The sequence below is a fragment of the Haliaeetus albicilla genome, chromosome 7 (assembly GCF_947461875.1).
Source record: "Haliaeetus albicilla chromosome 7, bHalAlb1.1, whole genome shotgun sequence".
Classification (NCBI taxonomy): domain Eukaryota; kingdom Metazoa; phylum Chordata; class Aves; order Accipitriformes; family Accipitridae; genus Haliaeetus; species Haliaeetus albicilla.
In genome coordinates, this window is record NC_091489.1 from 32,902,535 (window position 1) to 32,930,249 (window position 27,715).

The 27,715-nt window shown below is 42.5% G+C and overlaps 1 protein-coding gene across 2 annotated transcripts; it reads left to right on the forward strand.

The window, feature by feature from the left end:
* The first annotated feature begins 40 nt into the window (after nucleotides 1-40).
* HAO1 (hydroxyacid oxidase 1) lies at nucleotides 41-27,715 on the forward strand. Of its 2 annotated transcripts, XM_009917149.2 has the most exons (8): nucleotides 41-182; nucleotides 8,267-8,418; nucleotides 16,986-17,241; nucleotides 20,708-20,883; nucleotides 21,852-21,943; nucleotides 25,188-25,346; nucleotides 25,603-25,672; nucleotides 26,061-27,715. In XM_009917149.2, the coding sequence occupies exons 1-8, from the start codon at nucleotides 46-48 to the stop codon at nucleotides 26,129-26,131; spliced, it is 1,113 nt and encodes a 370-aa protein (XP_009915451.1). In that variant the 5' UTR covers nucleotides 41-45; the 3' UTR covers nucleotides 26,132-27,715. The 2 variants fall into 2 exon arrangements, with proteins under 2 accessions (XP_009915451.1, XP_069643697.1); XM_069787596.1 differs by lacking the exon at nucleotides 25,188-25,346.

A 27,715-nucleotide genomic window follows, 5' to 3' on the forward strand; every position in this document is an offset into this window, starting at 1 on the left:
AAGAGAGGGAAGTAGGAATAAACTAAACCTGTGAGATCTGCAAATATGTCTGGAAAACCAGTTTGCATTGCTGATTTTGAAGAGTATGCTAAAAAATTTCTCCCCAAATCAGTGTATGATTATTACCGATCTGGAGCAGATGACCAGGAAACGCTAGCAGATAATGTAGCAGCATTTTCAAGGTAGGAAGATGATGTAAGGCTGAGGTGGGAGGTAGGGGGTGTAAATTCTTCTTTGTTAGTAAATGTGGTGCAATATTAGATTTTTCTGTGTGAACAAAATTTGATTTTTCTGCAACTTCCTTTTTTAGCAAAGACTCTCAAATAATTCATTTTCAAAACAACTGCCTCTCCCCTTTCACTCCACCATTTTCTGTCAGAAAGCTGTCCCTAAAATCCATCAGCATCTTTTTAGCTTTACCTGCATTTTGTTTCTTTTGTTAACATAAATTCTCTAAAGAGTCCTTCAGCTTCAATATTTAATCAGCTGATGAAACTGTAATTTTTACATCTTAGGCTTAAATGCTGGCAAGGGATTCTTGTGGTGGGGTTGTACCTTTTAGGTCCTGAGTCAGTTTTGCCTTTTGCTCCTAAACTGAATCAGTTACGCAGCCTTCCCTGGTAAGTGCATGTGCAGCATTGCTAGATCAGAGCTGCATAGCCTAGCAGAAAGGAGTTGCGTATCCTAGCTCTGGAGCAAGCCATGGAAGGTAGGGCTCAGTACTGGGTGGCCAAGCCATGCTCGGGGGGGTCTCCAGCAGAAGGTCAGCACTTCACCGGGAATATTGTAAATGATGGCAATGATCATAAACCAGTTTTGACTTAAACTGGCTGCCTGAACTGTTGTCAAAACCTGGACTCAGGTCACCCTTTGTCTCAGAAGTACGAGGTCAACACAAAGTAAGTTGGTATTTGCTGTCAGATTTAGCGGAAAAGTGTCAGAACTCATGTGAAGTCAGATGATTCCCCATCTCCTGAATCTCTGCTGCTGCTCTGTCCCCAGACCATCAGCCCAAGTGCTGCAGAGGAAAGAAGGCAGCTGGAAGCTGATCGTCTCAGCCTGGCTGAGCCCAGTCAAACTGCTTAAAGAGCTGTCAGCTTCCCTTTCCTTTGGGTGCTGTGTTGGTGCAGACATTTAACCCCCTGCGCTTGTCTGCTATCTCTAAAGGCTTTGTCTTAAATCCCTTTGACTCTAACAAACCAAAACAAGATTTTGGGGCTTTATTTTTAGTCTTTCTCCCTCCCCACTTTGCTCTTCTGCTTTAGAGCAGCAATCCTACTTACTGCTCCAATTGCCTTTCCATAAGCTATGAGCAAGTCATCTGGAAATCCCACGCAACTTTAAGACTGTAGGAAACTCATTGGTAATTCATTTAGCAGGATCTCAAAGGTCAGATCACAGAAATCAACTCTGAATCTTAATTTTAGGGATGTGTATGGAAAAGTTTTGTAATGGCAGGAGAAGAAGAAAACTAAGCTTCACTGTGACCACTTATTCCAGACCTCTTAGCTCTGTGCAGAAGCCCCCATCACAGACTGGAAATCGCCTTGTGCTTGGGGCTGCTCAGACACAAGCCAAAGGACTGCTCTGGCTCTGAGGAGTAAATAGGAGCAGGACGGAATGTAGTAGCGCTCACCTATTTTTTATTTTATTTTATTTTTTTAATGCTTCCAGATGCTAGGATGTTATTTGCCCTCATAAAAACAAAATGAGATGTTAAGGAAAGGACACTCAAAGGAAGTGCTCAGAGGCAATAAACTGTAGTAGTAGTGAACTTTTCACTACTAACTGCTAGAGCTAATCATGATTAAGCAAAAGTTGGATCTAAAGTGCCCAGACACAGGCTGGCAAAAAGCTGGGTATGTCCACTTGCTGGTTTGGTATTAGCTAGACGTTAGCAGTGAGATAAGAGCAGCTCTGCTCTGAAGCTGTTTCCCACCGCAGGGGCAGACTCCTCTGATAAGACCATCTCTTTGCATTGGGCTGGTCACCTGTGGGGTTCAGGCTCAACTCCTCTTTCTTGGCATCTTCTATCACGTTCTCAAGAAGAGCCTCCAGTTTTAGGTGTTCAAAACTGCAGAGCTTGCAGGCAGCCTGGAACTGAAGGAGATAGTAAATAGTAGTGCCTTGAGCAGCCTGAGACCTTAAAAGGAAGTAAATGAAATTTCCCAGGTCCTGGTGTGGCTAAAAGGCCCTTGATGATGGGCTTCTGCTCCTCAGCAGTGAAGGTATGAAGGGGCTGGAAGCTGTGTTTCTGTCTTTGCTCCCCCTCCCTCTGTATATTTCTCTTAAAGAAAACAAGATCTAATTTCCGCAGTAGCTTTAGGCCACTTAAACGTCATCCAAAAAGGCAGTTAATAAAATCTAAAAGACTTGACAACGGGGTTACTCTATTAAATCGTCAAACAACAGAACTTATTGACAGCCAAAGAGAGGGGTCACGAGGCAGAAATGTTGAAGTTGCTTGTTACCTTTCCATCGCTCTGCATCTACGTCTCTTTCAGAGTATCCACCAAAGCACGGAGAGGTGTGGTGATGTGCTGATGGTCACCCAGCAGATCAGTGGGAGAGCTGGGGTCAAAGCCTGAAAGCCAGCTCCTCTGGTCACACGCACGGTCCTCTCCTTTCTGGTCACTGCAGCGCCAGCACAGCCCTTCCTGCAAGGGTGGGCATTGCACCTGAAGTCATCTGCTGGCACTTATCAGCTTTCCCTGTATGATATGGAAAGGATGCAGGGCTGGAGCGGGGATATATAGTGATTTACAGCTTCATGGGCAAACGTGCCCTTTTGTCTGCTCGCAGGGAGATGATAGTAAAGGCAGTCAGAGTTAAATCAGCCCTTAGATAGCACTGAAAAACGTAAGCTAAATTGTTTTCAACTTTCCTAGTGCCTTCCTGTACCTCTCTATTTGCAAACTGAAATATTTCCAGTACGCAGTGTGCCTTTGCTGCCTGCAGTTGGAGGGACCTTCCTCTCTGCAAAGGTGAGGCCCTTTAATGGGCTGTTGAAGCTTTGTGGAAGCCCGTTGAGCACAGGGCTCCAGGGGCTCCATCTTGATAGCTACAGCAGTCCCCACCTGTAGCTGCTGTGGGGCACCACGCATGCTGTGGTGGGTTTTCTTAGCACAGGGGATGCTAGGGTTAAGAGTTTATAAGACTGTGTTTACAATGGCTTCCTGGCAACGCACCTAGAAAAGGTAGAAAGAAACCTGGTATAAAGATTTCACAGTATTTGGGTTTATAAGACCTGTTTGACACCAGCAACTTTTAAAATCTTTCATTTTTTTCTTTGCTGTCGGAAGAAGCGTGGCCTAACCATTAAGGATGCAGGACTGCTTCTCACTCTGACTCTCACACAGTCCTTGTGTGTTTCTGAGCATATTACTAGTTTTCTCCCTGTTCCTGTGGGTAAATATGAAGTAAGATGGACTTTACACACCCCCCCCGTGCCACACAGTCGCATGACTTTGTGAAAGAAATGACTACGTTCAGCTTCATTTCCCACAGCCAGAGAACTCCTGTTGATATCCATTGTCAGAAACTTAGTTGCAGGGTTCAGCCTGATTAAAAATGTTTACAGTTTATTTAAGTATTTACAGATGTATGTTTAAATGGAAGAGAAGAAAGCACAAAACTGAACCAGAAGCATGAATTGGTAGCCCATACTTTTGTGGTGCAAGATTATTCGGGTAAGCAAGACTGCCAGCACGGATTGTATTTGGAGGAAAATCAGTGTTGTGTTTGTCTGTGAGCTCTCTATTTTTTGGCAACCGAGTAGTTGTATTTATGGAGAAATAAATAGATTATTATTAAGGACTAATCTAGCAAATGAATGGTTGTGTCGATAAATGCTGCAATACCTTTGGAATGGCCCATGCAATTTTTGGAGCAGCGCAATCCATACTCATTAAATTATAAAATGAATGTCCTGGCCTTTTGACAGCACAGGAGCTTAAAGTACTTTGGGCCTGTAATCAGATACCAGAGTACAAAATGCTTCCAAAAAGCCAGTGTTTAAGATAAGGTTAACACCAGCTACAGTAACTCTCCTCTAGCTTCCAGTTCTTCTGGGACTGAGGGAAGAACCAGAGCTCGCATATCAACATCAGTGTGTTCCTACTAAGACCAGACAATTATTTTTATTCATAGTTTTCAAATGATGTGGACATGGCTCTGGTATAAGTGAGGCATTAAGGCTGGAAAAGATGATTTGGGATGTCAGAGCATACATTACTCCCCATGGCATCTGACCATATTCACCTTGCATTTGCCCTGTGTCCCAAAACACCGTGTGTCCTTCCTGCTCCGTGCTGTCTGGCGGTTAAATTCACTCTCAAGTTGTTAAGGAACCAAGGGGCCTGAATGGTGAATAGGTTTTATGGCAAGGTCGGGATGCCTTTAGCTTGATGGTGTTCAAGAAATCAATCTGAAATCTCCCCTTTTGGCAATGTAATGAAGGGGGACATCTGCATGTGTAGGAACACGTTTCTGCTAATCTGTTGTGACACATTCCGACACTGATTCCCCGGCGGCCTTTGGAGGAGATGCGTTTTGTTGTCATGTACAAGGAACAGCAGTCACTTGCTTATCAGTGACAGCATCAATGCCTATTTTCTGCAAACCTATCGTCATCTTGTAGCTAGGTATTAAGGACGTTAAAATGACTGGGCACATAAATAATTTAAATACCAGTTAAAAAAGCAAAGCTGAGAATGTGATGGTGTCAGACAAGCATGTGAAGTTGGGGGGGGGGGGGGGGGAGAAAAGGAAAGGAATGCCTGTAATAAGTTGGTTACATTTCTGCGATGTCTTTCACCTTGGATTCGCAGAGTGCTGTGAAAAGAGTCACTGTGTAGACAGCAAGACACCCTGGGAGAGAAAACTGATTTTCCTCAAGCAAAAGTAGCTGTTGCTTCGCCTTGCACAGCACTAGCACCTGCCCCTCACAATGGGATGTGGAGCTGTAGGGGAGATTAAGGCAGCAAATTGGGTTGAAGTTGGAATGGAGACTTTGCCCGAGCAGTGCATCCTTTCCCAAGCGTGTTGCTTGTGATGCAGCACAGAGCGATTATTCAGTGTAGGCTCAGAAGGGAAACGAGGAGAGCTGCTTGAAAGTGTGTTGCAGTTTGAAAATTTCAGCATTTTCACAGCTGAAAATGAGTGGAGAAAGCGGTGAGTGCTTCCCTCTTACCCAAGTGCAAGATAATTTACATTCTGAAGTTTTTGAGCATGAAGGGAAAACAAAAACAACCAACCAACCAAACTAAACCACTAATCCCCCCTACTTCCCTTTCATCCTTCTTTCAAAATGGCATTTAGCTGAAGTGACCTAAATCAGGAATGCTTGCTGCCTTCCCCACTGTGGCATCTCCCCACTTCCAGCTAGGAAGAAAGATGTACTCACTTGCAATTGCTGGTTGCAGCACACAAATGTGGACTTGGCTGGAAAAAAACATGGGTGATGAGGAGATGGTGAATTAAAAAAATCAAGTTTTTTACAAAATATCCAGGAAATGTTTTCACTCAAAGACTAGGAGGAAGCAGGTGGTGTGTCGCAGCCTAATGAACGCATGCTCTGCATACTGGGAAGTACTGCTCTGGGGTTTTGCTTGCTGTTGTTAAGGGCATTTCCCTATGGCTTGTCCAGAAAATGTCTCACTTCAAGTGTCTGGCAAACTCATGGCTGAAAACACCCATGTTTCCACAGCAAGATCAGGTTTTGTCTAAGAAGTATAATACTTGAGGTAGTGATCCCTTTTGGTGTCTTTTGTGGGACCTAGTAAATACTCAGTTATGAGTATTGACTTGATGTTGGTCTAGAGGATGTGACCTGATAAGGTACAAGGGGAAGTGAAGCCACAGAAGATGTTGGAATAGACATTTATGTTTAAAGTCGGGGCTAATGAGCCTTAGGACCCCAAAAAGCTTATGGATGGAGTAATCTGATGGTACGTAAAGGTGAGTTGGAAGGATGCTGTTTATTGCTGCTTAAAGCAGCATCCTTTTTCTTGCATACGCGCTTGGGAGGATTTTTGCTCTTTCTGTTTCTTTTCCCAGCTAAAAGCACTATATAACTGTTGGTGTTTCAAGACTGATGCTTACGTGTGTGCTTTGAGATGGCAGTGGTTTGCATGAGGTAAAAATCTGACAGGTCTGGGACAGCAGAAAAACTAGGAGGCTGGGGAAGAGCAAGATACTTCACATACTTATGCTTTTGAGTTTGACCATAAAAATGAGCAAGGTTATTAAAAGATTTTTGTTTTCTCTATATTTGCTGGGAAAAGATGTCTCAGAGCTGGGAGAAAGCCTTCTGAAGGCTGATTAGGAAGAAAGGGGGAGAAAAAAAGTGATGTTTTCTTTGTCCCACCCTCAGCCCATCCTCCCCTGAAAAATAACAAACCAATACAATAGCATGAAAACAAGTCTGAGGAGACATACTTGCAGTATGTGTCTTGGCGTTGAATAATACAGCTGACTCCCACAACTACATGTCTCCTTCCAAGCATCATGACTATCTTGCTCCTCCCTGGGGAGCACTTCCTGGAGAGCTGGCATGGCCCTGTGCTCTAGGGCTTCAGAAATTTAGGTCTTGTCCTGGCTCTGTCCCAGGCTTCTTATGGAAATGTCTCTTCATCTTTCTATAAAACAAAGAGATTGTGTCTTTTCTTTTTCTTATAACCTGTCAGCTTAATATGCAAGCTTAAACTGACCACTACTTGCTGTCAGAGCATAGTCTGCGGGTAACAGTGGCTCTGGTTGCTATCTCCATGCTAGTAATAATAATATTATCACTCGGGCATTCTAGTGCTGAGCAGGTAGTCAGGTTCAGCAGTAGTAGAGCTTAAGCTTTTAATTATTTTCTGTAACTAAAATTCAATAGCCATCAGAGTCCTTTCAGAGGGAGGGGTTGCCTTAGTGAGAAGTAATGTGTATCTTACTACCTACCGCTTGCAGAAAGGGTTTGGCCTGGCTCAGTGCACAGCCCCTGCTGATGCACCCCCTCTTGTGGCTTGTAGTCAGAGTGGCTGCGCTGCAGCATCGCCTGCGTGGGCAGAAAAAGTCTAATTTCACAGGTTAGCCCCAGGAATGCGACCCTATTAAGATCAGTTTGGATACTGCTGTGTCATCTACTTGACCCCACCATGAGGGATCGCGATACTGTCGTGCTGCTGTTGTGGGGGGAAAAAAAGATACATCTCTGTGTGTGCAAGCATGTAGTGCCCAGCCTGACTGCAATAATTTGTAATTTCACATTAAGCGTGGTTTAGTTTGCTCTGTTTTGGAGTCAGGTTCCATTTGTACCCGAGCTGAAGAGCCCAGTGGAGAATAAAGCCCAGCTCTGGGCTGATGTGGTTTCTGGCGGACACGTTGAAGGCAAAGCAAGGTCGGGAACAGTTGAGCAGATGCTGGGCCACATCATTCAAGGACTAGACCATAATTTGCCCCATTGGGAAAACAGTTGTGCTACTCGGTCTTTTCCCGCACCAAATTACAGTGGCCATGTTTGGTCTTTTCCTGGAAGTCTGCAGTCCCTGCAGTACAACAGGCTGTCCCTGGGGTTGCAGCTGTAGTCTCACGGGCTACGTGTTGCACAGCAGCTGGTGACTACTGGGGACAGGACCTCTCTGAGCAAAGTGACTTGGTCTCTGTGCGAGCAGAGATGTGGTGCAGTGGATTTCCACACCCTGCCCGAGCTGATGAAAGCCAGGGCAGCCATCCTGCCTGCCCACTTCCCACATGGCAGCTCATTTCTGTGTAGTCTCACTGCAGAGACCTGTAGCACAGGGACAAGGAGGGCTAAGCATGCTGGCCAGGCTAGTTTTTTCCAAAAAATCCCATGTCTTTTGGTTCCCTAGTCCATACAAGGAATAACTGAGGGGGAGCTAATGACCTCTCCTGTTCCTGCAAACCCTCTGTTATCCAGTTCTGCCCCAAGGCTTTCGGGGAGGCTGAGACTCACTGTGAATCTTAATATTTTGCAGCTCCTGTCTTTTCTTTCAGATGATACCAGCCAATAATGTTCAAAGGCTCTTTGCCTCTTTCACCCTCCATGGACTTCAGCGCCTCCTTGCCCGCTCCCTCCTGGCTTTGTGCATTTTGTAGGTCCTGCTGCAGCTCTGGGTCACACAATGAGCTTCTGTTCCAGGCCCAAAACAGCTTTCACCATGTTTCTCCTGACGGGAGAAAAATCTGCTCTTGGCCGTTAAGAACTGTAAATAACCCCGATGATGCAGGGTTTTTATTCTCTTTATTTGTCTCTGTGTAGATGGAAGCTGTACCCCCGGGTGCTCAGAGACGTGTTGGTAATGGACCTGTCAACCTCAGTCTTGGGGCAGAAAATCAGCATGCCAGTCTGCGTTGGAGCGACCGCTATGCAGCGCATGGCTCATGCTGATGGAGAGACGGCTACTGCTAAAGGTAAACCGTGCAAAGTGCCTTCTGCAGTGAGGCAGAGATTGTTCATCAGTAATACTGTGCCTTCTGGTTGTGAAGCCTGGCTTGCTTTCTTGTTCCTGATGCTGTGGCCAGGATGGGCTTGAGCTGCTGCTCAATCTGGTTTATTTTTAGTTTTGTTTTTTACTGTTTTCCTTTGCCTGTTTTGTGTGCAGGTTCTCCCTCGCTATGAAACAAGGATGAGAAATGGAGTATGTAAGAGGGGAATAATTTGTAACAAATACAAAATTGAAAATGACATCTGTATACATATCTTTCTATATGTTCTATAAATATAACTATATATATTGTCACGGCAACATTCTTCCTGTTACAGAACTGCTTCTAGAAATTCAGAAGCCTTTGCTTGTTTGGGAAAAATACTTGCTTTGAAAAGAGCTCTTTGAGAGCATCCCAGGGAGCCAGTGAGATAAGGGCCCCTCTGGGCTAGATGCTGCACAAAGATGTTGCCAGCATGGAGGCTGAAGCCTAAAAGGCTATGAGAAATGAGACATTAACCAGAATTCAGATATGAAACTGTTCCCTACTCCTTTAACCCAAGCTGCAGAATGACACAAAATCTAAGAAAGAGGTCACGCTGTGCCTGTTGCATACAAACAGCATTGGGCTATGCATGTTGATGATCCAGCACCAAATGAAAAAGGATAGAAAACTTAAACAGGCAATATTAAAAAAAAAAAAAATCCTGTGCGTGGTTGAGCTATTCATATAACAGCATTTCCATGACCAATGCAGCAAACGCTAGTGTGAAGTGAGTCTAATTATCTGCCCTGCAGCATCAAGTCTCATTAAAAACCACGTTGCTGCGATGTGCACCGTGATCGGCTGCAGCACAACTCCAGCAGCAATTTCTAAAAAAGCGGATTTCTCCAATTTTATATATAGTATGTTTGGGGATACATTTTTCCCCTTCCCAAGAAATTTATTAGGAAGCCAAAGATTTTATGCCTATTGTATATGCTGGCACGTTCCACACGATGGAGCTCGAATACCTTGAATTGGTTTGCAAAGCAGAGTCCGGCGGGATGCCTTGGTGCTGTCCTGTCCTTTGGTAACTCTTGCAGATTACTTCTGGCCCAGGTTATGCTGGGAGGAAACTCTGGAGCATTATACTGTTCAGTGCAAACATATTAATGCAATGTTAAGAGTGAGATTTGAAACACAGAAAATTCAGGATGTTCCTTAGCAAAAATTCCCACCAGTGCTATAGCCTGGCCATGGTTTAAGGCATAAATTTATAATGGCCTGTAAAGTCGAGTGTTATAATAAGGCTGACTACCAGGGCTGAGTTATGATTGTGGTAGATAACTTAATGTTGGAGTTTCCTGACTTTTGTGCACTTACATTTTCAAACTTATGGCATATGATTATTGTATTTAATGTTCTTGGGTTTTCAAGCTAGGATAGCTTGGTGTACTCGAAACAGTTTGAATGTGCGTTCAGGTAAACATATCTATTGGAGTTGATAAATTTTTCATCACTTTCAAAGGAGAGCATAATTAAAATCACACTCTCTGTGTTGCATTAGCACTTCTTGTAGAAAAAATACAGCTTCAGTTTTGTGCTCTGTTAGAATTGGAGTGGGGCATTTGGTGCCAAGCTTTTCGTTTGACCTTATAAGATGACAGGGATTAGCTATAAAGTACACATTTGGCTTAAAGGTTCCCTTAAACTTGGGACATTTGGGATTGGGGGTTTGCCACATCCAACTTCTCTTAAATTCTGCCATACCTCTGAAATATAAGTAAGCAGATTTTTGCTTCAGCTGCACCAATTTATGCAAGGCAAGAAAGTCTGATCCATAGTCTTGCGGCTTTTGCAAACCTGGTGTGCTTCGTAAGCTTGACTTTTGGCTCAGGTGTGTAGGAAGCAACGTATGTGGTGGTGCCTCTGCTGTTGTGATGATCTTTGAAAAGCATGACGTGGTCTGAATCTTGCCCCTTCCTGGCCAGGGAAGTAGGTGGTGTGTGCTCTGGCTCATGTCGGGGGAGATGGCAGCTGCCCAAAGCAGCACTCAGTGTGCATGTGTGTGTGTGCCCAGGCACCGCTCAGCAGGTCGTAGAATCATTTAGGTTGGAAAAGATCTTAAAGGTCGAGTCCACTATGCCCAATAAACCATGTTCTGAAGTGCCTTGTCTACACATTTTTTAATATCTCCAGGGAATATGACTCAGCTACTTCCCCGGGCAGCCTGTTCCAACACCTGACAACCCTCTCAGTAAAGAAATTTCTCCTAATATCCAACCTAAACCTCCCTTGCCGCAACTTGAGGCCATTTCCTCTCGTGCCACAAGCCACACAGCTGCCTGGCTGGGGTTAAATCCCAAGAGATAATCTTGGGTTCACACCATCCTTACCTGCAGAGCAGGGCGGTGCAGGTATCAGTAACAACTCCTTCCCCTATGTTTTTGTATTTTGAGAACGATGCCTGATCCTGCCAAGGAATTTCCTTCAGTAACAGCATTTTGCTTTGAACTGCTCTGCTTTTCTAGCAGACCCGCACGTTGCAGCATAAATACCCTCTCTAGGGACAAGGGCATGTCATGGTGTCTCTTGTTAAGTAAAATTCCTTGCCCTCACAACCTCTTGCTTTCAGGCTTGTCAGGATTGTGGGAGCTGCTGCCCCTTGCTGCTGCTCCTCGAGGGATGCTCTCCCGCAGTGACCAAGCTGGTGGAGAGGAGCGTGCATGTTTCCCAAAACAGGGCAAAGTCTGGCAGCTTGCCTTAAAGACACCTTCACTGACAATTCTGCTTCATTATTAAAGGATCTTTTTGGGAAAAAAAAACGTTCAATTGCGATTTTAAAAGTTGCTGGTGACAGGCCATCCAACACAATGTAAGTTATTTCAAGGGTTAACTAACTCCACTCTGAGCAGAATAAACTGTAATAATGGTCAAAACTTGTACAGCTTCAAATCCAGATGTTGGATTTACTTATTGTTCTGTTAGCTAGACTTTAAAAAAAAAAAGAAAAAAAGAAAAAAGAAAAAAAAGTTGTCTATATAGGCTGTAATAAGTTTGCTCCTCAGTTTTCTTTGACATGTCTGAATGGACCTGGAGTCCTTCCTTATGGAGAAAGTTCTCTTGTCCTTGAAAGTATTACATGGACCTTGGCAGTTGTTCCAGTTTTTCCAGGTCCATCTTCAAGTATATTCGCTAGCATTTTAGTTGTAGTTCATCAGTGTATGTGGCAATTTTCCAAATAATGGATTTTCTGTTCAGTAGAAACTGAAAAACTGGGAGGAAAATTGTTTTGGATTAAATGAAATGTTTAATCAAAACCACGATGTTTTATTTCATTTTCCTAGTAGCTAATGCTTTTAGCCATTGTTCTGTTTTGAAATAAAAGTGTTAGCTCAGAAGAAAACATTTCCATTATGAAAATATCAATACATGACACTTTGACTGAAGTGAATTTTTGTCATCCTTCCCACTCCAATTTCAACCTCTTCTACTAAAAATATTTGCCAAATTTGATGAATAATCTTAGCCACCATTAAAGAGCAAAGGGCTGTTCTCTAAACACTTTTCAACAGAACTCTTCTGATTCTACATGATTTGTTTTCTTGCTTGTCCATCAAAAGAGTCACTATTCCTCCATGCAAAGATATTGATTTGCCATCCCGAATTCATGCTGTGCTTGCAAACCAATATGTTCCCCTGTCGTCTTCAGTTAGCACTCCCTACAAGTGCAGTAGTACTCAATGCTCCTGCAAATAGGTCCCACCTTCAAGTACACCAAAACAAAACCTTGTGCACCATCCAGCTGCTGAGCAAGAAATAGCAATTTTTTTGAAACCTTAATTAATAATAAACAGATACGTATCATTATTTTAAAGAGGTATGTATCATTATTTTATTGAGATTTCTATTCTGTTTATATTGCTGCTAATTACATAATGCTCTCTTACTGACCGATTACCTTATATTCTTGTGTTTTAGCCCAGAAAGGGTATTGCAATACCTGACTCTCTGACTTGCTGAAAATCAGGCTGAACAGCCTGACTCTGTTCTTGGCCAGATCTTTCGAAAACTTTGAGTGCTAGTTGCTCAGATCTGGTGATTTTATATTTACCCTCTGCAATTGCTCTCAAACAACTTTTAGTTACTGCTGACGCAAGAAGGGTTTCACCATCACCTGTGATGTGACTGCACCATTTGCTTTGCCAGACAGAGAATAGGAATACTGACTGAAAAGCCCCCCCTTCTTGTTGTAGTTGAATTACCAGCAGCTCTATCATTTCCACTGGAGAGGGAACACCACCTTTGTTCCTTCAGCTCTTAACAAACTTCTGCCGTGGTTTTTGTTTGCTTTGATGCTGCTGAGCATCTGAACTTAGGTTCCTTGTGCTCCTCTGATGTGCCCATGACTGTAAAGAAGAGATTTAGTGCTCTCTCGCTCTTTGTGCTGAGCCACAGTGAAAATAGCAGGACTTTGTAACCATCTTTCACCTGTTTCCTATGTGGTGTCTCTCCCAAAAATGTTAACTTTGAGGTATGGCTACTCCAGAGTCATTGAGAGGACAATATTCACGTGGGACAACATGGCTTGGACTGACCTGGCCCTGACTCCCTCTAGAGACCAGCATGGCCAGGGGACTTTCTGGTGCAAGTGTACGCAGGCAATCTGGCATGACAGCCCCCCTAGACCAGCCAGATCTATTTTGGCCACATTATTTTTCCCTGCTGCCTCCAGCCTTCCTGTGCAGCTGACAAAATGCATTGTGTCAACAAAATGATCGTAGGCACAACTCGCACACAGCGTTTTGTAAGGGGTAAGTGAGGTAAGGCTGGACAGGGGATTTCTCAGCCAAGTGTGTTTTGTCAAGAGAGTAATGTTAAGTACTTTAAACAACTCTGTTTCTTAGGATATGCAGCGCCAAGAACATAGGTACTTCTCTCGAGAAATACCACTGTGCCAAAAGGACATCATGTTGATCCCAAGTAATGTCCTCTGGCCCCTAACCTGGGGACAGTGGATTCACCAGTGGATTCAGGGAAAAATGACCACAGTGGGGCAGTTTGGCTGCCATGCTTCAGAGATGCCCCTAAAAGGGAAACGATGGGAATTTGCACAGCTAGAGAAAAATAGCAAGTTCCCATTCCCATACAAAGTAACCCTGACAAAATACGCAAGCTTAAACTGGGCTCTTCTCCAGTGTCCTCCCCTGAAGTACGTTGCCTCTGGGTTGCCCACAGGACAAACTCCATACCCTTCCCAAACCACTTAATGAAGTGATGCCCCATCAGAGGAGGGAAGGAGATTCTGAGGTTTCGGAATGAAAAAAGGGCTAAAAAACCTTATCGTTCTGTTTTCCTGTGGACTTCCCGAGTGGGTTCTGTCCCGTGGTCAGCCTTGATTTGTTGCTATGTAAAATCCTTCAGCTGAGTTCCCCAAGAATGAGGAAAGCCCCATTTTATTGAGGTTTATGTTCCCTGGTGAGAAGGCATGTCCTTGCTTGTGGCCTCCCTGGGCTAAGTACAAGCAGGCAGCAGTGGGGCTGAGAAACCTCTGCCCGCTCAAGGCAGCTGTGGAGCAAAGGCTGTGAGGCTTCCCTTTCCTAGGCACCCCACTATATCCCAATTCTAGTTGCATTTGGCCCTGAAACAAGAGTACAAATAACTCAAAGCTTAATTGTCCTGATGTCAAAAATTTCCCCTGCCTCCTGTGTGTGGCTATTGCCATGCTCTCTGCACTGTCATTGACCTCAGTGGGAGCTTGTGGAGTGTACAAAGGTAAACGTGTGCTTTGGGCAATGCTCGAGAGTAAAAGACGACCGGGGCGGGGGGGGGGTGGAAAAAAAAAAGACTAAAAGCAATCTGAAATGGCATGAGGAAAGGCTGGTTTACTAAAATCTGGTATTTAAACTCTGGCAAATGTCATATATTGCTGCAAGAGCATCCTGTGAGAATATGGATCTAGTAGTACTGATTTGTAATAATAAATAGAGATAGTTGCAGCACCCCAAAGCTGAATTGTAAAATATAGTTGTTGGAGGAAATGAATTGCCTCTGTTTTCTTCAACTGCAGCTAAATGTGCAAGGAGTGGGAGTATATCTTTAGCAAAACCTGATTTGAGGTAGAAAAAACCCAAAACCTGGCAGCACTGCAGGACTATGTATCATATGTTTTGGAAAGTCTAGAAAACTGTCAAAATAAGCTTTAAAATGATCAAGATAAAGTACAGATCAACCCAAACTGGAACTTGAAAAATTTTGTGTGTGTGAACTTTGAATTTGACTGTGCAGATCCAAAATATGCATGCTGAGCTGGTGCTTTACCAAAGAGTCATTAACTTTACAGGACAGACGAGAGGAATTTTGTGAATATGCTTTCGTGAAAATGCCATAACCCAGTCTGAGATAGTTGAACTTTGATTGAACCAAACTGCTTAAATCTAATCTTAAACAAGATGAAAGCATTATTTTCTCTATTGCTATGTATGCAGATAAGTTGAAAGGATATGGTGGTATTTTGTGTTTTAAATCTTCTATTGACCAAATATATTTTACTGTGCAGTTTCTATTTTAATTTGTGCTTTTGCAACTATTCTTGTGTCCTTAGGGCTGTAGAGGTAGACTTGAGAATAAAAGAAAGAATGGAAACAAATGATACTTAAAAGCAGATTGAACTATAACATTTACATTTTTCCTTTATCTGATCTGAGGGTTTTGCAATTGCTGGGTTAGCAACCCTCCCTCTCATTCATGAACTTGTATTTGACAGAGAAACAGGAATGCGGATCCCTTGTTTCTTAGCATTGCTTAATGGTCTTGATTGGGCAAATCACTTATTACAGGATTCACAATAACCCACCACAGCTGATTTTAGCAGGACTTTAGGTATTCAGTATGCATAGGTTCTTTAGAAGAAACTCATTTCTACGTACTTAATCTGTGAGAGGGAACTATTTTCAGTAATTTTAAGGGGAGGAATGAAATGGCTACAATGTAGAGAGTTTTGGGTCATAGCTACCATATTTCCAATGATTGAAAGCTGCCTGGTGGCCCTGGGAGGGTGTAACCAATTTGTTTGAATAAGCTGTTCATAAGTTTCCACTCTAAGAGACTTGTAATCCTTATTTAATAAAATGTTGTCGTAAAGACCCCTTTTTAATTCCTCAATGGGCTGGAGATGACGTTTTGAAACAGAGGTCCATTTACATTAAAAATATGCATACTGCGGTAGACCAAGAAAAATAAGGCTTTATATAATATTTTTGAGTTTTACAGTGTGTTTTCCTTTATTTTACATTAAGTGACAGATTACTCCAAAAAGAATAAGTAATAGATTCATAAAAATATAATTGTATGAGGTTAACTGGTTTGTAGTGCAGCCCAGGTTGGAAATCAGCCCCGGGGAGGCAGCCAGCACAGGGCCTCCGGCTGCTTGACCCCGTCTGGGGTTGTTCAATGACATTTAACCTCAGGGCTGCCCACACCTCAGGAGTGATTTCACTCCACAGCTTTCTGAAGGTAAAGGAGGAAAGGTCAAAACACATTGGGTGTGAGCACCCATCCCTTTGGCCTCAGCGGAGACTTCGGAGATCACTTGTCTGTTGTACCTGCTTGTCTTTGTATTTACTTTTGGGGTGTTCTGGTTGGGGACTGCCACTTGGCATGTGTTTCTCCTACTCTCAGTGAGGTCAGAAATTCTACATGTTATTGGCAGAAGTGTCAAGCTATATGAGTGGGATCACACAATGGATGTGGGGTTCTTCTCCTTCAGGCCATGAGACAGGCAGCGGAAGCGTTGAAGCAAAGAACAGTGGAGCTTCCCCCTCGAGGCTTTAAATGAAGTTGTCTGCTGGACTGTGTCCTTCTGTTTTATTATGCCACGAAATACCCTGTAGGGATGACAACAGGCATTTACTAGAAGAGCACTTCAAGAAATATAGGTTTAATGCTAGTGAACATTTTGAGGGTGGGAGAAAGCAGCCAAAATGCCATGATCAGAATGCTCAAGGGAGCATGTATGGCAGTGGTGAGGAGGACTGAAGAGCAATGTTGAGAATGACAGATCTAAGACACTGATCTGCAGCAATGTGGCAGTGTTCAAAAAGTTGGAAGCCTTAAATGCATTTTTTAAAAATAATTTAAAAATGTGCATGTTTGCGTATGTCCTTAAATGTATGTGCCAAAATCTCTGACAAGTGGTAGCCAGACGCTAGGGGCTTACAAACAGGGTCCCCATAGGATAAAGAATTATTAATATGGGTTAGGCTTAGTTTGATTATAATATCTTCTATTTCCAGTATTGGAGCAGGGATCATCCCAAACAGCATGCAGACAGCAGTCACCAGAATTTTTCCTACAAACACACAGAATAAGCCAGAGAGTGCTTGCAGCAGCCCACCACTGTTAGTAACTGCTATTAATGTAGCGTTCCCTGGAAGGCTGAAAATGCATTAACACTGAGGAAAGGAAGTGTGAAATTATGTGCACCTACACACTCTTGTGAGCCAAGTGCTCCTGTTTAGAGAAGCCTCTGTGTTTTGCATAATCTTGAATATATCTTTGTGTTTCTCCAGCCTGCCATGCAATGGGGACAGGGATGATGCTGAGCTCCTGGGCCACATCTTCCATTGAAGAAGTGGCTGAAGCAGCTCCAGGTGGCCTTCACTGGCTGCAGCTTTATGTGTACAAGGACCGGGAGGTTACCAAATCCCTTGTGAAGCGTGCAGAGAGAGCAGGCTACAAAGGGATCTTCGTGACAGTGGACACGCCGTTCCTCGGCAGGCGCATCGATGACGTGCGCAACAAGTTCCAGCTTCCTCCTCACCTCAGGTAGATGCCCGCTGGTGGGATGTGGGATGGGCATGTGGCAGTGCCACGGTCACTGTGAGATGCTGTGGGAGAAATTTGTCTCTGGCACAAGGAATTTCTTCCAGGTGCCACATGCTGCACTGGTTGGTAACACCAAAGAACTGAGCACATACCTCTTGCTGTGCTTGGGCTATGATCTGCTTTGGGTCAAAACTAAGCTTTCTTGGTTGTTTGCAGACTGTAAAAGATGCTGTGTGCTGGGCAACATGAGGCTGCAGACTGAGGAAGTTGGAGAGATGGGGCATTTCTTTGTACATCTGTCAATGTATTCTTGGATGTATTCGAAACTCAGCTGAACACAGCCCTGTGCAACCTGCTCTGACTTTGAAGTTGGATCCAGCTGCAGAGTTGGCTGTACTCTGAATGGGGGCCTGGACTAAGTGGACCAAACGTCCCTTCTGACCGACGTTGCGATCCCTTCTAACCTGTGTTATCCTATGATACTGCACTGGGTCCGGGGCCACATTACTACCAACCTCGGATCCCCTTTCCAAGCAACTTCAACTCTTCTTTTACTCAAATACAGAAACACATGGCTATCGGTCTTTCTAAATTCTCCATGAGAGTCAATATCTCTCTCCATGTGTGTTTTGGGACATTTTCTAAAACTCAGAAGAATTTGTGGCCTCATGATTGACTTCAGCACTATATTCTAGTTCCTCTCTACTGCAGGGTCTATGCAGCATTTAATTTTAACTGAATTATCCAGCAGTGTTGTAAGGGCACTGATTTCACTTGTCTTTTGCAAATATAAATCGGTACACTGTAGAGACCACCCTGATAAACATATGCTGAAGCGCTGGCACAGTGTTAGCAGCCAAGGACTGGCTGGAAGAGTATTTAGTGGATGGGATATCCAGGACTTGGGTTTGCAAAATGGAGCTAAAAATCTCACGAGAATCTTGCAAATAGGTCTTGGTAGTGACCCTGGTCTGCCATGGCATATATTAAGACTGCTGTGTTTGCTCTTATTCAGAGCCTGCAAATGAACACAAAAACGGAGAGGGGAAAAAAAATGAAAAAGGATAGGTGAACATATTTTGAAGCAGATTAGCTTTGATTTGAGTTCTGGGTGAAAGCTAGTTTTGAATATTATCCATGGATCTGAAGTGCTCTTCCTATGTCTTTTAAGACTGTTATGTTATACTATGTACATACCATACGTAACAAGTACATAGCAAGAAATATAATATCACATCCTGAGGTCTGTCTTCTTTTTCATAATATTCAAATTGAAGGTAAGCTGTGGGACTGTGCAATGAATCTGATTCTTTACCTCACAGGCCAAAAACCTCCAGAGCTTGAGGCGTTGGATCTCCCCCATACACTTGTACTTGGAGCGAATAGGTGATATGATGAAAGTTGACAGAACAACCTTAAGTCTGCCTGCGACTTCCGTGTTAAAGTACAATTTTAGGAGGGTACAATCTTATGACAAAAACACCAGAAAACAAAAAATCCCTGACACATCTAACATTAAAATGTAGTACACTTGTATGCATATGCCCCATATAGTAATCCTGCTATAGATCTGTGATTAACAAAATGTTATTGATACACATTGCCATTTTACCTAAAAAAAGAAATTTAAAAATTCTTTAAATAGCTTTTTCTTTAGGGGCAGTATTATTTTAAGGCCTGGGGTTAAAGAGTTTCTGAATGCGAGTCAACCCCAAAATATTTGAGGAAAGCAATAGAGCGTTTCTGAAACACTTTGATCCCACCTGACTGAACCGTAACAAGGTTTTGTCTGAGTAAACCATATGAAAGAATATGAAGTTGGAGTAATCTTTAAAGGTTTGAATTAATCACTTCAGATTTCAGAATGACACTTGGACAGTGTTTCGTTGCAGAGTTGGCGGTGAAACTCCCCTAGCGCGGGGCTCTGCTCAGTTATGTGATAACTTTTTCTTGGCTTCAGGTTTTCAACAAAGTTTCAAAGCAACAACAAGGTGCCATTGTGCTCAGAAACGTATGTAAGGCAACATTCATTCAAGTGTTGATCTGCATTTCACAGGCCAAGAAAAACAACGGTTATTTATATAATCTTATCCATGGTTCTGTTTTTCTCTGGGTACCCCACCCTCCACAAACCAACAGCTGAAAAGCTGGATCTTGCTGAGAGCCCACTCCTTTCTCATTTTCTTCTGGGCCTGGAGCTGAACAGAAAAGCCATGTGAAATGCTGCTTGTTGCAGGCGTGAAATCGGCAGTGAAACTAGCCAGTTTCCATGCAAAAACCCCTGTGCATTTCCCAAAATGTGGAATATGAGTATAAAATAGTGCAATGTGGAATGAGACAATTTCTGAAGAACTGAGCAATCAGCCTCGTGTCGCTGATGTTTTTTTAATGCTTGTGAGCACTCAGGGCTGCTGCAGCTTTTTAATACAAGCACAGCCTGAATTTCTCTATTTGCCCTCCTTTCCCCTTCTGCTTTGTCTGCTAAGTCTGTGAACTCTTTAGTGCAGGGGCTGTCACTTACCATTCAGTTCCTAGAACCTGTGAGACTGATTTGGTGCTAAACAGCGAATAATAGCTAATGTTTTCATAGGAACTTCATTTTCCGCCCCTACATTTTACAAGGAAACATACGAAAAAGACACAAGGTGAACTGGCTGGATGTTGGTCTTGTTGGACAGATGAAAATTCTGAATTCTTTGCAAGGCTTCGTGAAGATCCATCTAAATCATGGAGTTAACAAAATTTCCTTTCCTTCTCCCTGCACATCTACCTGATCCCCTATTCCTCCAGTAGCTGAATCCACTGGATTGGGGGGGGGGGGGAAGGAACACCAAAACCAAATTTGCTGTGTGAAAGCTAAGGGGATTTTTGCTGGTAAGTAGAGGTGCACCTCTTGACTTCAGTGAGTCCTGGGTTATGTAAAGCAAGATCGATGTTCTCTTCTCACATCCAGCCTGTACTGCTCTAGGGTCTGAATGTCTCACAGCCTCTGATGGATTTATCCTCACAGTGCTCCTGGCAGATACTGTTGTTCCTATTTTATGCTGGGAAACTGAGGCAAAAGGAGTGGCTAAGTGTCATGCCCAAAGTCACAGGGGAGGTCTATCAGAGGACAGATGCTTGAGCCCAAATTAGTGCTTTCACTGCTGGGTCTTCCTCCTGATGGTGGATTTGATGCTGAACCTTTAGATTTTGGACTTTATCCTATTTCTTTTGAAAGAACTAGGACTGTTGCCTTGGGCCAGAGAAACTTGCACCAATGCTATAAAATGCTTTGCCAGCCAAAGGTTTTGGCTTGCTAAGGACTGTGATCTGACATGCTGGGATAGTTTTTTTTTTTTTTTGCTCTTGCCTTGCAGTACAGCAAAGGTTTAACACAGGTATATCAAATACTAGCATTAGGGACTGATTCATGGCTACAATGAATCTTTCTCAGACTATTTTTCTATGTCTTTTGTTGTTTTAGATTAAAAAACTTTTCAAGCAGTGACCTGGCATTCTCCTCAGGGAAAGACTTTGGAGAAAATAGTGGACTGGCTGCGTACGTAGCTGAGGCGATTGATGCAAGCGTCAACTGGGAGGACATCAAATGGCTTCGAGGGCTGACCTCGCTGCCCATCATCATGAAAGGAATCCTCAGGGGTGTGTAGGTCTGCCACTTCCCATGGGGGAGGCGAGGTGTCCCTTCTCGCAGAGGCACCAGGGAAGGAAAAGTGTTTGTGTTGGGGAAATTTCTATAGAATTGCATAGAAGTGCATTACTTTTTAATGGCAAGCATCTGCTTTGCTGATATGGAATACGGTTGGATGCATGTTCATGTTTCTGTGCTGTGCTAAATAGGGAAGATTTGCCAAAACAGAGGCAAAAACAGTCAAAGGGAAAAAACCTTCTCTTCCTCATGCATGGTTAGGGAACCAGCAAGCAAGACACTTGCAGAAGCAGCTGCTTTAATAAGTACCTGGAGTTGTCAGATGATTTGCACAGCTGTGCTGCAAGATGCATTTACCTTGACATTCAATAGGTAGGGACCAGAGTGTCTGGTCACTAAACTAGTAAGTTGGTAGGCTTGTGTCATGTCAGTTCTATCTGAAATCAGATGCAGCCACGAAGATTGAACTTGCTCTGTTCGTTGTGCCTGTAAAGTTTAACTCTGATCTGAGTTGGATGCTACTTAAAGGAAAGCTGGATTTCCATTCTGTCAAAAGCACTGAGTACAGTGAAGTGGTTTCATTAAGTATGAATTATTGCTGTAATCATGCTGATAATTTTGGCTTGGAGAAAATAATTTAACAAAATAGTTTCTCAGTGACAAGTTGTGGGACATAGTAGAAAAAATAAAGGCTAGCAACCAAAGCAGCTGCTAATCCAAAGTGGTAAATTGTTCTGCTCCAACATTTCAAATGACTTTTCTGGTCTTACTGCTTAAAGATAAAACTCTTTTCTGTGTTGAGATGGGGCTTTGGAAGGGTAAAGCTCTCAGCTGGCTTTGCATTAGCTGGCCACATTTTAGTGATGCCACAGTTTCCCTCATCATGGTATCAATAAGCTCCCAGTTATGGAAGGGCATATCTTGTTTGTTTGTTTGTTTTTTTTTTTTTTTCTTTTTCTAGCTGATGATGCTAAAGAAGCTGTAAAGATTGGGGTAAATGGTATCCTGGTGTCAAATCATGGAGCACGACAGCTTGATGGGGTCCCTGCAACTGTAAGTACTGATGCCAACATGTACCAGTAGTCTCTGGTTTTCTCTACATTTTGGCTTCTTATTTGCCTTCTCTGAACACGTGGTAGCTGGAGGAAAAACCTGTAAATATGTGTGTTATATGCCCTAACGCATGAGTAGTAATCTCTCTCCACTTCTCTATGTATGTCACATCACACTGAGTTAGACACAGCCTCCCCTTCGTCAGATCAAATAAAAAAACACGGGAAGGTTTACGTGAGGCTGTTTCTTCAAGCTACCTTGTCTGCAGTACCCTGCATGGAAATGTAGAAGAGCAATTTCAAACAGTGTATTATTTCAGTTAAAGGTTTAGAAATTGGGAAGTTTTTAAGAAATTTTTTTCAGTATTCTCTTTTATTTCTCCTTTCTCATCCTTTTTTGACCCCCCCCCCCCGTTGCCATTTGCAGTTCACTGAAGGTCATACTAGAGTTGTTTTTCCCTTTTAATACTCTTCAGGGAGTTCTGAAAAATTACAGTTACAGAACAGCTAAAGGCAGAATGAAACTCTCCCTTTTTCTCCTTTCAAACATTTTCAACTTTGGAAAAGGTACACAGTGGTTAAATTACAGTTTTTTTCTTTTTTCCTTTTCCTTGTCGTGCTACCCTGTGCCTTTTCCAAAGGTGAAAGGGATTTGAGAAGTTCTCAACTGGCAAAAAAGAAAGAAGGAAAATGAAAAAGTATGTGTTCAGGGTGAAGGAAACCCCTCAAAATTCCAGTCATCACTCATCTTGCTTCATTTGGTGTGGGAAAGCTACGCAAGTAAAAAGAGAATGAAAGGGAGGAGAATCAAAGCCCAGTTGTGACTGTTTCAGTATTCCTAATGTGTCCTTGATGAAAAACCTCCTGTTTTGCATGATGATTTTCTGAAGGGAGAAGGGGACAGGTAAGCCTTTTTTCACTGCAGGGTGTTTTGCACATGAAGTCTTATCTGCTTGGCTCTGCTGTTCCACTGGCATCCCCCCCACCTGCCCTGGAGCACTTCTGCTGTCTGCTTCTCTCCTGAAGGGCAGCTATGGATTTCCCCAGCCAATTTCCTTCACCTTCTGATTTTCAGAGGTCTTCACATGCACCCAGTGATTGCCTGGTTGTGTTGGCTGGTTCTTCACCAGCCAAACCCTGCGCTGGGGAGCCAAATGCCAGCACAGATGGTTTTCTAAATGGTTAATGAAGTTGAGGCATCGTCCTCTGAGTTGAGGTATTATCCTCTGAGATGCTCTTGCCTGACTGTCTCCAGATACTCCTGGGAACTGGTAGGAAAATGACCTCCTGATCTCAGGACTTCTCCAGTTTCAAAAAAGAGACTGAGGTTTTTCTTTTTTCAAATATGATTTTATGTTGCTAGAGAGTGTGCAGCTATTCAGTTTTAGACACCTTAAGGGGAACTGAATTTTCAGAGTGTGGGTGCCCAATACTTCTGAAATGAATTTTTCTTCTTTAACTTCTGTCCTCTTTATCTTCTTGTCACCTTTTGAGAATGTATTCCACAATTTCACTAAGAGTATTTGAAAATCTTGGGCAAGTCTATGTGTGAGGTAATCAACAGTAAGAATGTATGAGGATACTAAAAACATCATTTTGAGAAATGAGAAAGCTCAAGAAATATGAATTAATTTTTTGCCAACTGCAATAGAACAGAAATTAAACTTGCAAACTACTTGCTATGAGTTATTCCTTTGCAACCGCACAGTGCAGAGGAGAAGGCACTATTAAAGCTGATGTATTCACTGAATTTCATTGTACAAAGGACTACATTTCACAATGCCGTTTTCATAATGTAAATATCTGTATCAGATCATGATAAATGTTTCTGGTTTAGAAACATAATGATTTGCTTTAATTTCATGGGTTTTCAGAACGTGAGCTGAACCCAAGCTGGTCAATATTTCTAGTGTCTAGTTACACGTTGAGGAAATCTATGTTTTAATTATGGTTTGCATCATACTTTAGTTATTATAGCACTTTAATGTTGGTACAGTTTGTCAGGATGTAGAAAGTGGTCTCTGTATATGGAAATAGATCCAATATATGTTTGGCAAGAGAGCAAAACCAAAGGGAGGGGAAAAAATCACAGCAAGTGCCAAACTTCAAGAAAATTTTAATCCAAACCTAAAAACAAACTGCACTTTCAAGTTTTTTTCCCCTCATCTCCTAGTCATTTTTTATCCATTAGAAAGGAAATAAATTACATCTGTATTTGAAAGACATGAATTTGTGTGCCTTTTGTCTTGCTACCACGCACTGTTTCCAGTCTCCTTAGTACTTGGCTTCCAGTTTTGTCTTTCCTGATTTTCATGAATAGGAACTACTTAGGTGTTATAGGAACAGTTGCCCTATAATTAACACTTGAGGCTTGAATTCAGGAGGCTCATCTCTTCACTGGGACCTCTTGCATGGTGTGGACATGTTACTTAACTCCCTGGTTGGTTACTTATAATTTGGGAGCAGTCAAAATCCTTTTCCCCCTTACCCTTTATCAATGGTGTAGGGGATAAGTAGAGCTTGGTGAAAGTAACGTAGACGCACATTAAAGGAAAGCATTTCCTGCCTTGCTCAAAACTCAGAGGAAAGCTAGTTTTTTTCTTATATGAAGAAATTTCTTCTACAATTATTCCTACAATCAAGATGTATTTTTAAAAAGAAAAATATATTCATTAAAACTTTTCAGCCAACTCTTAAGTTCCTCAGGGCACATCTTTCTCTTACTCCATGTCTATAAGTACAATGCCTGCCTCTGGGCTTCTGGATGCTAGCTGGTCCTTAGTAAAAATGAATACTAAATTTAAACAAGAAAGTGAAGACAATTATTTAAAAAGTGACAGTGATTCGGTTTCTTCCCCAAACTAGTGAACACTGGAAGTTTTGGGGGTAATATCAAGGAAAGGCCTCCTCTGTGCTTGCTGTTTCTTCTTATATTCTTCCAAAGCATCTGATACTGGCTTATGTCAGATACATGGCATTGGATCAGATGGACATTTTGTGTGACCCTGCTGATTCTCATTCTACTTATGTGACTCTTCAAATAAATTTGACCTTTGTATACATCTGCTAACATGCTAAGTCACTAGTGTTTTTCAGTACAAAGCTGTGTTATTCGTGCATATGGTTAGGCATGCAATTGCTCATTTTGCTTCTTTAAAGCTTGGATCCTGTACATAAGAGTTCATTCAAAAATTAAATAGGGTTACAGAAATAGACAAGCTGTATTTCTGGTTTCACTCTTTTAGATTGATGTCTTGCCTGAAATTGTTGAGGCTGTGGAAGGGAAGGTGGAGGTGTTCCTAGATGGTGGTGTAAGAAAAGGCACAGATGTTCTCAAAGCATTAGCTCTTGGTGCCAAAGCTGTATTTATCGGAAGACCTCTCGTCTGGGGCTTGGTTTATCAAGTAAGTTAGAAAAAGCTCAAATTTCTGTTAGATATCTAGACTCACTCTTTAGGCTTAGTGTATGCATGTATATGTGTGCACACAGGGGTGCTTATGTGATGGTGGCTGTGTGTATCCAGACCATCTAATCTAAAATTTGCTATGACAAGTATTCGGGAGTTACAGTTGTGCATAAAACTTTGGCACATGTATACGTGTCTGTATCTACATGTGAGCTATGTGTACACATAATAGTACATATTGTCTCCTAATCTAGGGTGAAGAAGGAGCAAAAGAAGTTCTTCAGATGCTGAAGGAAGAGTTTCGCCTAGCAATGGCACTGACAGGTGAGACATCAACGCTTCCTCTCAATAATAACCACCTCTGTCTCACATTTCCTCATAGCTTTCATCTGCCCTGGGCAAGATGTTGTTGTAACCGACAGAAAGGAGATGGAAATGTTTGCAATATAAACAGATAAGGCCATAGAGAGATGGGGAAAGGACTTGTTATCTCTGTCTTATAGATGGGAAACTGAGTAGATTAAGTAAAAACAAGTAAAAATGTTTTTCAGAAGGAGAGCAATAAATCCGCAAAAAGGTAGTAGCAAATCCTTGGTCACTAAGGGGTGGATTTCATCTGACAGAATGTAGATTTCTATGGGATAGAAAAAGAAAAGGCTTAGAGTGGGATAAAAAAGCAGGGTTTTCAACTGATATGTAACTTCTCCTCCAGGATGCCAGAGAGTAGAAGAAATTGGCAGGACACTGATACGAAGACATCAAGTATTGCTTTCCAAGATTTAGGTCTGAAGACTATTGCCTCATGTGTTGCCTGTACAGAAAGTGCGCTACCAGACAAAAAGCAACTGCGTTCACTCTTTGGGCCTCATCCTGCAATCCTGACTGAGAAGGGGTGGTCTGTAGGAGATCACTTGTTGACGAAAGTACTTGAAGCCAATTTTACAGGTGTTTCCATATTCTCCTAGGCTCTTCAGGAAAGCCGCTCTACTGGGAGCTGTGATTAGAGATGGGCCTTTATACAAGACCAACATAGAAACTTCGAGGTGTTTTGCAACAAATGCTAATATTAACTTACATGCCTGGAAGTAACTTAGCTGTTAAAATGAAACTACAAACAGAAATGCTTTGATAGCAAACAGCTATCAAAATGCAGAAATTTAAATTTTAAAAGATACTTTTTGCTCACTGTTTAGAGAAATCACATTGTAGATCATAGAGATTAAATCTTGCTTCCTTATGAACATAGTGTCATTTCCCTAGCGACTATGTGCTATTACTTTATAAGCCTGTGGGCTTGTAGCATGTAGCTCAGAGGACTCTTCGTTGTGAAGAAATGAACAGCAAAGTGAAATTGGGGAAGTTCTGCTGTTTAAGTGACAAAAATCCCTTTGCAATCAGACAACCATTAGGTACGTGCATCAGGTATAGGTTAGATCCTTGGCTGGTGCAAATCCTTGTAGCCCTATTGCCTTCACCAAACTGCCAACTGCACCCAGCTGGAGCCCTGAGTCACCTTTTTCACCTGGCTTCACTTGCTGACAGTGGCAAGTGAAGGCTGATGCTACCTGGGAGAGTTTGTAGGATTTGCAGCCATGTGCAAAAGAGAAGCTTGAATAATTGAGGTATTAACCCATGACTTGGGAAGATCCTGGTGGCTCTATTCAGTTTCCATGAATACCCCTCAGACAGATAAATCTTAGTGTTACCCACTCTGCTTATGATGAGGATAGAGACATACAGGATCTGCTCCTCTATTCTCTGAACAATCCAAATACTCACTGAATTCAGGAGAAATTTTACAACTGCAAAGAACAAAGGAATAGCTTCATAACACAAAAGTGACCTTTCCCAAAGTGAGCAGACAGTAAGGCTCTACTAATCTCATCTTGGGTAAAACTAAGGGTGGCTCTTCATATGTCTCACTTCTGTTGCAGGTATAGCAATGTTACTGGGAGCAGGGAGAGGCCACTGCAGAAAGGTTTTGAAAATCTTGTGGAAATTTAGTGTTCATTTTTAAGGAGGCTTTAAAAAACCAAAAAGCCTTGATTTCATTGTTCCACTGTCACTGACATCACTGGCTCCACCATTTGTTTCCCAGCAGTGTCAGGAGGACTCGTGCATTCTGACTCTCCCTTTTTGCTCTGTTTGAATTATCCCTTATTGAGCTTTAGAGGCAGCTTTGTAATAAAATGATGGCATATTACAATGTGAACTAAATCTGGGGCTGGAACTCAAAATGGGGAGAAAACCCAAAAGGCCACATGCTTGCCCTTCAGTTGTAAAATTTGTACTCTTATTTACTGCAGAATGTAGTGTGTTGTGTGAGGGTTGCGTAGCAACAAAATAAAGTTTATCTGTGTAAGGAAA

Coding starts and splice junctions, on each gene's coding strand:
- HAO1 (XM_009917149.2), top strand. CDS start 46: ATGTCTGGAAAACCAGTTTGCATTGCTGATTTTGAAGAGTATGCTAAA. Junction 25,347..25,602: donor TCTGGGGCTTGGTTTATCAA/GTAAGTTAGAAA, acceptor CTCCTAATCTAG/GGTGAAGAAGGAGCAAAAGA. Junction 25,673..26,060: donor CCTAGCAATGGCACTGACAG/GTGAGACATCAA, acceptor CTTCTCCTCCAG/GATGCCAGAGAGTAGAAGAA.